Source organism: Pteropus vampyrus, unplaced genomic scaffold, assembly GCF_000151845.1.
Source record: "Pteropus vampyrus isolate Shadow unplaced genomic scaffold, Pvam_2.0 Scaffold7, whole genome shotgun sequence".
Taxonomy (NCBI): Eukaryota; Metazoa; Chordata; class Mammalia; order Chiroptera; family Pteropodidae; genus Pteropus; species Pteropus vampyrus.
The window spans coordinates 3,005,886-3,021,090 of record NW_011888788.1 but is presented as its reverse complement, the minus strand read 5'-3'; the positions used below and the strand labels follow the sequence as shown (position 1 = coordinate 3,021,090).

At 42.4% G+C, this 15,205-nt stretch overlaps 1 protein-coding gene across 1 annotated transcript in view; it reads right to left on the bottom strand.

Annotated features, from left to right (window-relative positions):
- Nucleotides 1–4,984: 4,984 nt before the first annotated feature.
- Nucleotides 4,985–15,205, bottom strand: part of CHGB (chromogranin B) — a 13,436-nt gene continuing 3,215 nt past the window's right edge. Inside the window, exons 2-5 of the mRNA XM_011370046.2 lie at nucleotides 12,420–12,469; nucleotides 11,818–11,911; nucleotides 6,205–7,952; nucleotides 4,985–5,365 (exon numbers count right to left, since the gene is read on the bottom strand). Coding sequence (XP_011368348.1) covers nucleotides 5,282–5,365; nucleotides 6,205–7,952; nucleotides 11,818–11,911; nucleotides 12,420–12,469 — 1,976 coding nt within the window. The 3' untranslated portion in view covers nucleotides 4,985–5,281. The remainder of the gene's footprint in view (nucleotides 5,366–6,204; nucleotides 7,953–11,817; nucleotides 11,912–12,419; nucleotides 12,470–15,205) is intronic.

Sequence of the window (15,205 nt, the reverse complement as noted above, 5' to 3'; positions counted from 1 at the left end):
ACCATGAGGTGGCAGTAGCACACATGTTTTTTTTGTATACAGGGTGACACTCTGACAGGTTCAGAAGGGGAGACAAGATGTCTCTCACAGCAAGAATCTGTTCAGAAGCTATACCATGGGGGTTGCTATTCAGAGGTGGAGGAGGGCAAGGGAACTCCCAGGCAGAGGGGAATCAGAGAGGTGACCTTTGTGTCTGGGTGATGTTGCTCAGTGTGGCAAGGAGTTGCTGGGTCTGAGAGCTCTGAGGGGCATAAGTCTTATAATTTCTAAGGCTTGGAGTCTTGTAACCTCAAGACTCCATCTTGTCAATGGCCAGCAGATGCTGGGTGTAGTTTGGAGGAAGTATGTGAAGCAAATGGGTCCTAAATGTCTAAGCATTTGCTATTTGGGAAAAGTTTAAAATAAATGAATGTGTAAAATTTATGTGTGGTACTGGCAGGCTTTTGAGCTAACAGTTCTCATCCTACGGTGAAGAGATAACCAACCTAGGGGCCAATGCACAGAGGCCATCTTTGGATCATATATATCAGCAGTAGTCCCCAACCTTTTAGGCACCAAGTACTGGTGCTCCATAGGTGCTCCTATGAGAATCTAATTTCTGATGATCTGAGGTAGAGCTGAGGGGGTGATGCTAGCGCGGGGGAGCAGCTGCAAATACAGATGAAGCTTCACTTGCTCGCCTGCCACTCACCTCCTCCTCCTGGTTCCTAACAGGCCATAGACAGGTCCCGGTCCATGGCTCGGGGGTTGGGGACCCCTGCTTTATATAACACGAGGTGATCTCACCTAGTTTTAAGGCTTTAAATATCTCTACGACGATGATTCTCATATTATGTCTTTAGCACAGACCTTTCCTTAAGCTCCAGGCCAATAAACACAAGTCAACACTTCCACTTGTCTAGTCACATCTTGAACTTAACTTATCCCAACCTTAGCTCCCTCTATCTCCCCTCCCAAGGCAGTCCCGCCTGCAGTCTTCTCTACCTCTGTTCTTCCCAGTTGCTCAGACATAAAACCTTGGTATCATCCTTAATACCTCTCTTTCCCTCTTGCCACACCAAATCCATCAGCACGACCTGTCATGTCTCTTAAAATAGTTTGCTGACTTCTCTCCACCCCCAGTGCCACCACACTGGTCCAAGTCATCACAATGACCTGCCAAAAAATTGTTGCAGTGGCCTCCTTACTGGCTTCTGCATTTATGCCCTCACTTCCTCACTTCCCCCACAGCCTTCTGTCATCCCAGCAGCCAGTGTTATTGTCACATAATGCAAATCATGTCAGTCCTTTGCTGAGAACTGTCCAGTTGCAAGGGCAAAAGTCCTTAACAAGGACCTAGAAAGACCTTTGCGATCTGGCCCCTGCCACCTCTCTCACCTCATCACCTATGACTGTTCCCCATGCTGGCCTCCTTGTTCTTTTTCAAACGTGCCAGCCACATTCCTGCCTCGGGGCCTTTGCACCTGCTGTTCCTGCTGACTGACGTGTCTTCCCCCCAACCTCCAGTGTCCACATGGCTCATACTCTCACTTATTTTAGGTCTTCACTTTCTCAGTGAGGTCTTTTATGTGTCTGAATGTCTGGTTCCCGAGCCGCTATAATTAATATCACATAATAGTAATTATTGCACCTAATTATTTTAGCCCCTGAGATCTCCCGATTATACTATATGTTAAATGGTATGTCGTGTATTTTCATATTGTAATGATAGAACCCTTTCTACCCTTCTGTTCTATCACTTGATAGAATACGAGAGACTGTAACAATTAAAATACTCAAATAAGAAAAAAAAAACTCTAAAATAACTATCGGTGGCAACATTTGCAGAAGGTTTTGGGAAGAGAGGGGCAGAATCCCTTGTTTCTCATTGTGTTAGTACCTAGGACCGCTGCAACAAGGTGCCACAAACTAGTGGCTTAAAACAACAGAAATTTATTTTCTCACAGTTCTAGAAGCCAGAAGTCCCAAATCAAGGTGTCGGCTGATTCATTCTCTTTCTGACGGCTCTGGAGGAGAATCTTTCTTTGCCTCTTCCAGCTTCTGGTGACCAAAAGGGTTTCTTGGCTGCTGGCAGCACAACTCCAATCTCTGCCACCGTCTTCACATGGCTGTCTTTCCTCTGTGTCTATGTCTTCGCACAGCCTGCTCCTTTGTAAATCCAAATTTCTCTCTTCTTATAAGGACACCCGTCGTTTTGGATATGGGCTATCCCTAGTGACCTCGTCATGACTCATTGCCACCTACAGAGACTCTTTCCTAATGAGGTCACTTTCACAGGTGCCATGGGTCAGAACTTCAATATATCATTTGGGGCATACATTTCAACCAGTAACACTCATGATAAACTTTTCAGGACTACTTGACGTTTTTACCATCAACACATTATTTTAATTAAAAGAGGAAAAAATGGCAGCCCCCGGTAATCTTTGAATTCTTAAAGAAATGGTTGCATTCTCAGAGATCCTAACTGCACTCTGCTTGGCACCACTGTTCAGATGGGATTCTCTTGGATGTCTCCTGAATCCTTGATTGGTCATCCACGCCTGCACATTCCCCTGCCCTGAAGTGTCTGCAAACTAAGATAAAAAGATGTGCTACAGCACAAGGCATCAACAAGGCGGTGGGCCAGGAGGAAGCCCTGTGAACCATCTCCAAGCTTGGGCACCTTTCAGTGCTGTGCTGTGCTCTATCTGCCAGCAGCTTCTCTTCATGAGCAGTGCTCGCTTTTGCCCTCTCTCTGTCTCTCTCTGTCTCTGTCTCTGTCTCTGTCTCTGTCTCTGTCTCTGTCTTTCTCTCTCTTTCTGTGACTTGCCAGGCTGGCATTTGGTGCATCTCAGTGTCCTGCCTTCTCTCATCCAGTGAGTAAACCCCTATTCATCTTGGGCACCTTGAATTCTCCTTATTTAGGAAATGATTTTGTTTTTTACTGGACTGCAATAGAGAAAAAGGAGAGAAGTATTGCATTGTGTGTATGGCAGTGCGTTGAGCATTTCATAGTATTTTGTATCAAGATGTAGTAACACAAGGGGTTACAACTGAGCAATATTACAACCGTAGTTGTATTATTTGCCATAATACAAGCTTGGCTTTGAATGGTTTCTCAGGTTCGGATCCCCCAGAAGCAAAACCCAAGATAAGAAGTTGAGGACAAGCAATTTATTTGGGAGATGATTCCAGGAAACACCAGTAAGTTCACCAGCAGGAAGTGGGACAGAGTGGTAAAGACAGCCTATAGCGGGTTTATTACCAAGCAGGTCATCTGGGCTCAATCCCCTGGGGACTTCTGGGAAACATAGACTATGTGGCTCAGAGTTATTCCACCTGAGGGGCATGAGAGGTTGCCTGCCTTGTTACAGGTTGAATTTCACCCCCAGAAAAAGATATGTTGAAGTTCTAACCTCTAGTAAATCAAAAATGTGACCCTTATTTGGAAATAGGATCAATGTAGGCTAGTTAGTTAAGATAAGACCATACTAGAGTAGGGTGGGCCCTTAATCCAATATAACTGGCATCCTTATAAAAGGAACATCATGTGAACAGACAGAGACTCATAGGAAAAGGATGGCCATGCGAAGATGGAGGCAGAGGTTGGAGTTATGCCGCCACAAGCCAAGGAATGCCTGGGATCACCAAAAGCTGGAAGAGGCAGAGAGGGATCTTCCTCTATAGGCTTTAGAGGGAACACAGCCCTGTCAATACCTTAATTTTGGACTTTTGGCTTTCAGAACTGTGAGAGAGCAAATTACTGTTGTTTTAAGACACCCCCCCCCCCCCAGTTTGTGGTACTTTGTTATGGCAGCTCCAGGAAACTAGTCCAATATTTATATACCAACTCCATCCACCATGAGGACTACCCCAGCAGCCATTATACCCCCATCACTTCTCACTTGCCTTTACAAACATCCCAGCATGATCTTATGGGCAGGGAAAAAAAGACCCCAGACAGAGAGATAATAAGCAGCCTTCAGGAAGTATGTGCCTAGATTTAGAACAACTTGCTGTCAAATTCATAACACTAATTGGCTTGCTCCCCATATGATAAAGCTGAAACTCCTGAAAAAGTAGGTCACATAAAGTTAATCTGAAAAGAATCTGGTTAAATTAGCACAGGCAATCCTCAACTTTGTCAAGAGGAGGAGAATCAGGCCTTCCTAGATGAACAAAAGCCATATGTGATCCCCAGACTTAGTTTTCCCACTTCTCAGAGCACAGCTCTGTACCTGAACTGTCAAAACAGTAGAAATCAATCAAATAGAAGCCACCATTGGTGAAGAATGAAAAGACAGGTAAAAGGAGGGAGAAGAGGAAATTATCTAACTGTCTTACTTTAAGAAGCTGCGGGCATAATAATGACAAGCAGCCAACATTTCCTGCACCATTACCACATGCCAGGCATATATTCTGAGGCTTTTAAATAAATTCATATACCCATAACAACCCAGTGAGACAGAGAGCCTAATTTTACTGATGAACCCAAGATTCAGAGAAGGACAATAGCTTGTCCAAAGTCACACAGCTACTTAATATGGTAACAGAGTCAGAGCCCTGTCTTCTTACAGAGTAGAAATCAGACCGGCCCTGAGGGGCCATCTGTCTGGACCAGCCCAGATATTGTGATTCCCAATCCAGAGTCCTTCCCATTATCCAAGCTTTCTCCTCAGCCCTGAAAACTGACCCTTGGCTAGCTACTCCTAGGGCTCTCCAGATAATAGGATTTTAAAAGTAATATCTTATGCTCATTTTTGGAAACAAGTTCTCCAAGCCTATTTAATCTTTCTCTAGCCTGAGGAAGCAGCTGTCTTTTCCTGATCTCTTTCTCTTTACATCCTTCAAGGTTTTTTTCTTTTTTTCTTTTTTTTTCTATTCTGCATCCAAGACCATTAAATCCTAGTGCTGTCTATTAGAATTTAAAAAACGGATTTGAAAATCACTCTCCTCTTTATTAGCGCAAAGGAAACTGAGAACATGAAGCTTTTGGCCTCAAGTGAATCTTTTATTATTTAAGTGGAGACAAACATATTTTTTCAAGGATGGTAGCACAGTCATTGTCACAAGCATGATAATATGTCAATTTCACGAGAAAGAATATGCTACAAGTCATGCTATTCTCATTTTCAATAGCATTCTGGCAAAAATTAAAGACATTTCCAATTGTGTCAAGCACTTAATGAATAGTAAATTCTACTTTCTGCCTTTGGGTAAATAAATGATGTCTTTCAGTGAAGCGGTAGAAAATAGTGTGCGGGCTGCTTCTTAAAACGGCCCTCTGCTCCAACGACCGTCAGCCTCTTCGGTTACCGCTGAACTTCTCAGCTATTTTCTGTAATTCCAAATCCATCGCAGCTAGGTTTTCAAGTTCTTTTTCCTAGAAAACACAGAAAAATGGAAGCATAAGGTCCCAGATCAATTTATTTTGTTGTAGTTTAGGGCGGTACGAAAAGAAAGGAGGATTTTCGATGTGTTAGAGGCCGTATGAGGCACTCGACACGAGTGATTCTCCAAGTGTAGTCCCCGGATCAGCAGCACCAGCAGTGTCGCTGGGGCACTCATCAGAAATGCAGATTCTCCGGCTCCCCCAGGACTAACTGAATCACAAACTCTGAGAGGTGGGAATCCCTCATGGTGTTGATGAACATTCAAGTTTGAGAAGCAGTGACCTACATAATCAATATCAGGACAAAGCATTGTTTAGGCAGGTACAGCTCTGATAATGTTACTTCTCCCAGATGCAAATTTCTGATTTCTTATAGCTGTGAGCTGACCAAGATAGATCAAAGCAATGAATTTCTGTATCATCTGAGAAATTATGATGTAAAGTCAAATAACCAAGAGAAGACACTAGAGTAGTGGTTTGTTGTCAACCTTTGAACATTGAATCCACCTGGGAGGTTTTAAAAAATCCTGGTGCCCAGTACCAGATAGACAGAATCTCTTGGGGTGGGTCTCAGACACCAGTTATTTTTCTGGTGATCGCACTGTGCGACCAAGGCTGAGAAGCACTGCAAGAGGAGGAGGTGGGCAGGGATGTGGACAATGGCTAGATGTCGGGTGGAAACCAAACCCCGAAGTTGTCTCCACTGTTATGAGGTGTACATTATCATGGTGATAATTCCCACCAATTTCTCCCCATTAATATCCGATAGTCTTGAACATATTAACATTAACCATCTTATGTTAAGTTTATACTACAGCCCCGCAGCGTACCTCTTCCTCTGTCAAAACTCTCGGGCCAGCCCTGTCCTTTGCATTTTCTGCCGCGTGGCGTGGGCTCATCTGATCCTCAGAGTCATAGAAGTCCGGAAATTCGGCTGACTTCTTCCTGTAGTGAAGGAGCTGGTCCAGTTCGGCCACTCTGTCATACTGCCTTTTCAGATCCAGTTTGGGGGCGAGGTTCCTCTTCTCATATCCCCAATTCACATCCTCCTCAAAGGGCTTTTTCTCCCACCAGTCATAGTTGTATTCTGGGAAGAAATTCTTCTCATTCAAGGTCAGGCCATTTTCCTCTTCACCCTCAAGAAAATTGTCATTCAGGTTGTCTTTTCTCTCCAAATAGCTGCTCTTCCACAGGGAGGGGTCATAGTACGGGTTGAGCAGCTCCTCTAGTCTCTTCCTCTTTTCAGTGGTGTGATAGGGAGCATATTGTTTGCCTTGAAGCTTAGCTTCCTCCCTGTTCTCGTCAGTGTCCTGCAAGTCCTCCTGCTCCTGCCATTTCCCTTGGTCTCCTTCCTCACCCTTTTCCTCACCATAACTGAGGTAATTTTTGTCCTGCTCTTTCCACTCGCCTTGTGGATGCCTCCTTGCCTTGTCCCTGTGGTTTTCTTGAACACGGTAGTGTCCTTCACCCAAGAACTGTTTCTCTTCTTTGTCTGGAGTGGAGTAGGCACCAGGCTCCCTGGCCCTGGCTCTGTGGTGGTATCCCCACACAGGGCCCTTCTCTTCCTCGCTTCCTTCACTATATCCATGTGCCACGTTGTCAAGCTCTGAGTTGGGGCGATTTCTCTTGTCCTCCTTTTCCTGGCTCTCATCACTGGGAGGCCTTGGAGCCCTGTACTCCTCACTTCCTCTGCCCCCATATCGTTCCCCCTCCAGGTTCTCCGGAGCGTGGACTCCTGGGTAACTCCTCACTTCTTCCCCATATTCGGGTTCTTCCTCTGAAGCCCTGTGGTAGGTTGGATGACGGTTCCTCTTGTCGCCTAAGCTGGCCATGCCCACATGTGACTCCTCAGATTCCTCATGGGGGTGTCCCCTTTTCTCAGAGGGAGGATTCCCTTCTTGAGAGGACCTATCGGGCCCACTCTGCCCATGACGATGTCTTGGCCTTGAGCGTTGTTTGTCCACATCGGGGCTGGCATCTTCCTCACTTTCCTCAGATTCTTCCTGGCTCCTGGCTTGGCTTTTAGACTCTTGGAGGCGTTTTTCCTGGTTCCTTGTCTCTTCTCCACTCTCCTGACTATTCCTCTCCCGGCTGTGTGTCTTCTCCTCAGGGAGCCTGGCAGAGTGTGTGTAGTATCTGGACACTATCTCCTTATTTTTCTTAGTTGTGACCTGGTTTCTTTCATTGAGAAAGGCATTTTGTGTCTCCCCTGGCTCTTCCAGGTGTTTTTCTTCACTGCCACCTTCCCCATGCTCTCTTTTCTGATTTTTATCTCCTTCCTCTTCCTCCCTGTCCTCTCCCTCACTCCTCTCAGAATAATGTGTCTTAGATTCTTTGGAGACTTGACTGTCAGAGAGAGAGAGGCTCCCTTGGGGCTCGCCTGCTCCTTCCTGGCTGTGCCCACCTCCCTCTGTGTTGGCCACTGATGGGCCTTGGGCATCCTCTCCTGGGACTCCTGCGTCCTCCCTATCGGAGGGCCTGTGGGCTTCTGAGGCATCAGCTGAGTCTCTTAATAATCTTACTTCAAACCTCGTGTTTTCATTTTCACTTTTCTCTTCATCTTTAACCTCTTTTGCACCTATAATGAAAATTTAAAAAGAATAAGTATAACTTCAGAATTGCTTATGGTTCAAGAAGCACCAGCCTCAGTGATCACTATAAGTCCTAAGCCCCCTGAAAATCACTTGGATACTATTTTAAGTTAATAAAGCATATACTCAGATTCCTTTTGAAAGCAAATGGTATGACAGTTCTTTGGCTGTGTTTCAATCTAAAAATAACCTGTCTATATTTTTATTTTTTCATAACACTCAACTAGCATCTCTCATTGGTACTCTCAAGGATCAAATTGAAATCCAAGCATAGATTTATGAAATATTAGAATTTAGAACCAGAGGAAACCTTAGAACTTGTCTAGTTCGACCTCATTTTTCTACACTACATAGCAGTGTAGAAAGACCGTTCCTTCCTTCACTAAGGTCCCATCCGCCCAACACGTTCTCAAATGTCAAGGATGAAGATTAGTATACTGAGTTATCTTTGTAGTTCATGACTCAACGATGGATGGTATAACTGATATTTTAATTGAATGCTGTTCTTGCTCAACTTTTCCAAATGTCGACAGCTCCTTTACTAAACCCTCCTCAATTCAAGGACGCGGCATGAAAGGAGATACGCAGTTAACACACTCTGAGTTGTTATCTAGGAGGTTTGGATTTCAGTTTATGTCACTGAGTTCAAACAGAAAGCCTGAGGCCAAAGCCACTCACTTTGGGCCTATGCCTGCACTGTCCATTGTAAGAGCCACCAGCCCTTTGTGGCTATTGAGCACTTGAAATGTGCCTGGTCCAAACTGAGACATGCTATAAATTATAAGAGACCCACCAGATTTCATCTGAAAAAAAAAGTAAAATATCTCAATTTTTTATGTTGATTGTATGATAAAATGATAATTTTTAAATGTATTGGATAATATATATCATAAATACACTGGATATATATAAATTATATATTGAATAAAATATATTAGATACAATTAAATATATTATTAAAATTAATTTCACCTGACTTTTTAATCTTTTTAATGTTTTAATGGTTACTAGAAAGTCTGAAACTATATTTATGGTTCGCATTACATTTTTATGAAACAGTTCCGATGAGTCATTCTGTACTGACATTTGCAAAGTAGAAAAAAATTGATCTGTTTTACAAAAAAAATGTCCAAGAAGTAGTGGAAATCTATACCTCTCTGCTTAAAGCCCAACCTAGCATGATAACATTCTCATGTTTTAGAAGACAATTGAAATGACCCTGACCTTTAACACCCAGACTCCTGAGGGATGGCCCCTCACCAGGTGGTGGTACATTCAGTATTGAGGCTGGTGGGACTGGCCAGGAAGGCACAGGTAAACAGGGAGGCTTTAGCCAGATACTGACATCATTCTGAGAGTCAGCTGAAATAGCACCATTCTGAGATCTCAGCTTCCCAGGGTAGAGGCTGTGTGGCCCCTTTCCTACTGCCTGCTGGTCAGGAACAGAAGTATTTTTATTCTTTCCCAGTTAAATGTGTGCTGCCTGTAGCAGCTTGTGCCTGAGGCTTAGCACTTCCTCCTAAATTTAGCTTTAAGCCCCCGCAGGTGAGATCAGAGGAGGGCTGCGATTAGCAGCACACATTGTCAATCTGTAAAACCAAGGTGTCAAGCTCATTCTTACTTTCAAGTAAAAAGGGGAAAATGCACCTTCCATCCCTACCATGTTGCAAGGATGACTAGATCAACCTGGTGAGAGATCCTTGTACCTGTTAAGGAATTGGACTACACATTCCCTAAGGTCTCTTCAAGCCCTAAACCAATGATTCTTTTCTACTCCCCAAATGTTCATTTGCTCAATAAGTGTATGCTGGCTCCAGAGATGTGCCAGAGAGAATGGAGATGGAGATAGGATAGATGTGTGGGGGGAGCCTGCTTGAAGAAATTTATCCATCCAGTTGGCTGAAAGCTCCACCAGTCTTTGGATCAGCTTAAGACATATCAGCAGGAGAGAGAAAACTGGAATAAGACAAAAGTCAATAAGATAAGAGGTGAGTTCTGTTTAGCCTGAATAACATTTTTAGTAAATTTGAATTCAGAGGCATTACTAAATACCAGCAGATATGCTTTTTAAAAAAAATACCAATTTTAACTTCTTTTGAAAAAAATCCCAGGATCAGAGTCTATATTTCTCCAAATAGTGTTGGAGCTGAGAAATATCTGCTCCCCCTTAGAAAGGGGCCTATATCCTCCAGATTGGAAGTCTTTTCTTGTCTTGCCTTACTTTTTATGTTATCTATTTGTCTGGCCCTGGCTGGAGTTTGAGTCTGCAACCACCAAGGAGCTCTTCAGTCCTCCGGATCTCAGCATTTTATGGCTCTCTGGGTGTAGTGTCTCCAAGGTCTTTGACATAGGACATTTGGTTTTTACCGGTTCCCTGGAGCTCTCTCATCAGACATCAAAAGATCCCAGGGCACGATCAATGATTAGAAGAGGCTGGAATCCTGTGGCCACAGCCTAAGGGCTAAGAATCTGATCTTGGCAGACAAGCAGATTCTTATATTTGATGGCTCTTCCTAAGCAATCATGGTTCTTCAATTACCTAGTATGACACACCCCAAACTTTTGCATACATGTGGTAAACAAAAAACAAAACAAAACAAAAAGGGAAGAGAGATAGCAGGATGGGTTTGCCCAAAGGAGCAGCCGTTAGTCCCTGCCTGGAGACCAACTCTGCTCTCATTCATTCCCTGTAATGGCTGGAAGAGAAAGTTGTAGAGAAATTCAGTAAGAGGTATGTATATAGAATAGAAATAGTAGAGAAGCTTCCTTCCATTTTCCATGGGGTTCCTATAGCCTCAGGCCCCCACACCTATCATGGTTACCCCAAAGCCCCTGAGTCCCTCCAGGCTACTCTTTCGGTCAATTGCTAATGCTTGTTTTTACCATTTTATGCATGAGGGCTCATGTGCAGCTATAGCACATGAGAGTATTATCTTGCAATGAGAGATTTTGAAGGTGAAAAGAAAATAAAGGCCACTTCCCAGCCTGAGTAAAAATTTAAAAGCAGAGAAAGGTGTTAAAGGAAACAGTGCTTTTTGGAATTGTACGAATCAATTTGACTTCATGTGTAAAAGAGACTGCATAGTTTTGTAAAAATGGATCTCTGAGTATCATTTTCCAATGGATACTGCTTGTATCACTGTTCGAATTTTGTTTTTAATAGAAGCTCATTTGTGTAGAGAAAATATTGCAGTCTAGATTCAGAAGGCCATTACTCTGACTCATTGGATGCTCTGCTTCTACCTTCACCCCTTTCACTCCAGGTACCATTTAGTGGTACCTCCCATTCCAATAAGCTCTATGTTAAAATGGCTTAACCAATCTGTCATGTAGGCCAGAAGTTTCCGAGTCGCCTTTGCAAGCTTCTAACTTCTTACTGTCAGATGAGTAGAAGCCAAAGAGAAGAATAATTTTTAAATCTTTTTCTATCCTTTCATCTTTCAACACTCACTCCCAGAACACTTAATTCACCACCCCCCGCCTCCATCTTGTTACAAACAAGCACTCCCCACATCTTCCTCCACCCAAATGAAAGCTCATTATAAATATCCCACTGTGGAATCAAGGAATTTAAGAACCGATAGACATCTCAAAGACTATCACTGAGTTCAACGCCCACATTTTACTTGAGGAAATAAGCCCAGAGAGGAGTGTTTCCGTGGTCACACAGCTATTAAGTGACAGAGTTGGAACTAGCCATTACTTCTATCTTCCAGACACTAATCTAGTCTGTATTCCCACCACTGCATTATGCCCCTGGTTCATGTGGAGGTAAAGTGGAAGATGAAGTAGAAGGAGCAGAAGAAAGGACCAATCAAGGGACAAATATCTCCTGCAGTGCAGGAAACTTACTCTTCTTCAGGACTTGTCGGCACTCCGGGGTAATGGGTGGAGTTTTGGACTTCGACAAGGCATTTGAGAGGACTTCGATGATGCAGCGAGTCACCTGGGGGGAAAGCCAAACGTAGGTTGGCAAACGCTGGTGTCACTGGGATGACAGACTACTCAACCCAGAACTGCTGTCCAGAGAGGCTTGGCTATGTGACCTGTACTGATGCAGGATTCTTGGGGGCAGGAACGTAGATTTACAGGACCATAATGAAATCTCCCAGGCCTCTCCATAGAGTAATGTAAGAAGGCACTGGGGGCCAATGTCACCCTGAGAAGAGAAATAACACCTATTTCTGAACAGTTGGAAGGAAAATGATGTAATGACACAATTGTTCCCAGAGGCACTAAACACCAGGAAGCGGGTGACAGCCAGGGCTGGAGGAGCATCTTTTGCCCCCGTTACCTCAGGGATGAGAACCTGGCTTTGTAAGACTATGCTGTATTTTTTGTTATTGTTATTGTTTTTTGTTTGTTTGTTTGTTTGTTCGGTTTGGTATAATAAGGAGTGAGAAAATGTAGAGTCTAGTTATAAGTCTAGATTCTAGACTTACATTTCAACTTACCATTTCTTCATTGTGCTTCCTGTTGTTATCCACTGGCATAGAACTGACAGCTTTGAATGAGAGAAAGAATGGGAAATGACTTGAGTTAATTTTGGAAATTGTCTGAACTCAAACTCACAAAATCATTCCCTACTCCCACCACCCACATCACTTGGAAAGAGGGCAGAGTCAGAGCTGAGCAGAGTAGAGATAGTTGGGGATGACTGCCCCAGGAGCCATGATTGCCCCAGCTGTGCACATGCCCACCCCTCTCCACATACACAGCTGTTTTCCCTAGCACTGTCTTAAACATGATTTGGAAATGAATGCTATCTGATATCCAGTATAAATCAAGTCCAGACAGATAAAGGGAGATTTGGGGGTACTAGTAATGTTCTGCTTCTTGATACGGGTGCTGATCACACAGGTATGCTCGATGCATGAAAAATTATACTTGTGATTTTTGCAGTTTTCTATATGTATTTTATACTTAAATAAAAAGTTTAAAACAAGCCTAGTTTAAATGAAACCAGTGCCTTCCTCAACCCTTCTGCCCATCCAAAATGGGTAAAGATCTGCGATTTCCTCTGACTATTCCTGTTCTCAAGAAAATGTCCTCCCCCAAACTCACTTCCTTTACCCAAACATAGTTGTAACTATCTTACATAATTAATTACCTCGTTTTTACCTTCAGGCCTTTTCCTGAACAAGCTTGCTTATGCATCTGTATCAGTCAATGCTGTATAATCTCCCATGTTGTCTGCAGCCATATAAAGCACATGGGAGGTATCTAATTCTATTAGTAGGTCATCAAGTCCATAATATCATATGCAAATAGGTATTTAACAACTATTTATGGTTTAAAAACTATTTATGAGGACAGTTTAAAAGATAAATTTTAATTTATTTGAGTCAAATTTCATGAGATTCTGCTTATTTTAAACCAGCAATGGAAGTGCATTTGTCTTCTTAGGAAATGCTCCAGGTGATTTTAATTTTCCAGTGCCTTCTTTTGTTCTTTCCAAGCTGCTTTGATCCTTTTATCTTTCACTTTGACTTCGTTCTGTCTAAACCTTTTCCACTGGAGAAGCTCAAAGCATTTATGCACATATAGGCCCATCTCCACAGTTTTCCTGGCATTTCCTAGAGGAGAAACTGCTATTATGGCTGAAGAAGCTCAATGCAGAAAATTCTTCTAGGTTCCTGAAACAAGAGAAAATCTAGCTGGAGCAAGAGCAAAACTCTCGCACATTGGAGATGGAAGTTACTCTAGTGTGGTTTATTTATATCCAGCAACCTGACCTTTCCTCTCAAAATGTTTGCTCACCAAACCTCTTTAACTACCCGCCTCCAATCAATTACATATCATAGGACTCAATCTAGAAATAAAACGCCTATTCCATTTGCTCACGTTACCGAATTTTCCTTTTCAAATCATGGCCTGGGATCTGTTTCAACAGTTTCAAGAGGCCCAAAGTTACCCAGAGTGTTAAAATCATTTGTAAATGTTTAAGAAGTGTCTTACAAGGTACAAAGACCCCCATGTTCTTCCCGAAATGTAGTTCAGACAAGATCCAGATGGCTCACCTTTGGCACCCGGGGTCCAATACGCTGGGCCATTATTTTATCCCCCAAATAGCTGTTATTTGGGAACATTCCTACTTTGGCACTTACTGAAATCTATAAAATACTCTGGAAAGAAGTAAATGAGAGAATTCTTCCCCTAATAAACTAGAAGTTGCTTTTCTAAAATCCAGCTTTACTAAACCTTCTTTGGTATTGCAGTTTCTTGCTAATACTTTTCTCTCCCACCCCACAAATGTGAAATATTTGTTTTTATTAACTACCAATCATTCCAAAGTATTAACAGTCATCAGATTTGGGGGGAGAGAAATATTTTTTCATTTTTGCTCTAAACAATTTGTAGCTCATGTTTATTATTACGGAGCAGTCCTGTTTCTCTGATTGAGGCTCTTCAGAAACCTTTTTGATGGAAAGGAGCTAGGACCTCCTTTCAAAAGTGTATTATGCATCTTGATGAGACATCTAAGTGCTATTGTATTTCTTCCAATAGAATCTGTGACAACAAAATAATAACCAAGACATGTCGATTCCCCTAAAGTAGCTTACCTTATTTTTGTATAAAGTAAAATTCAGGGGGCACAAAAGGAAACCCAATGATTATGAAGTAGTCAAATGATAGCAAAATTTTCAAATAATATTTTATGATAAATCTGAGAATAACATAAAAAATATTAATATCTCATAAAACTATTAAGGTTTGATCCCAGATTAAAAATATAGTAACAAAATAACAAGTTAAGCAAGCCCCCCCGAATACAGAAATCATCTGACCTGGTATAATATGGCTATCATGTAGCTATTTTACTCTTATTAATTTTTAGAGTGCACAGAAGCACTGTAGAAAGGCGTGGATCTCCCTCCAGAAGCTCTTAAGGGTAGAAAATGAACCATATGGTTTCCTGAGTTTCCCCCCAGCCCTGTGATTTTGCTAAATAATAAACTCTGCTTGAAGGTTACCATGTCTCATTTCTGGGTGTTGGGGAAAGTAGAAATGGAAAAGGACTGCTAATGAATATGGGGTTTCTTTCTGGAGTGATAAAAATGTCCTAAACGTTGATAGTGGTTACAAATAATGAATATACTAAAAATCACCAAATTATGCATGTGAAAAGGTAGGTTTTATGGTGTGTGAATTATAGCTCCATAAAAAAAAAATTAAGAGTATAATGTCTAAGCTAAAAGCTCAGTATAAAATATGAACTGTTCTTAAAATATTCTCTTAC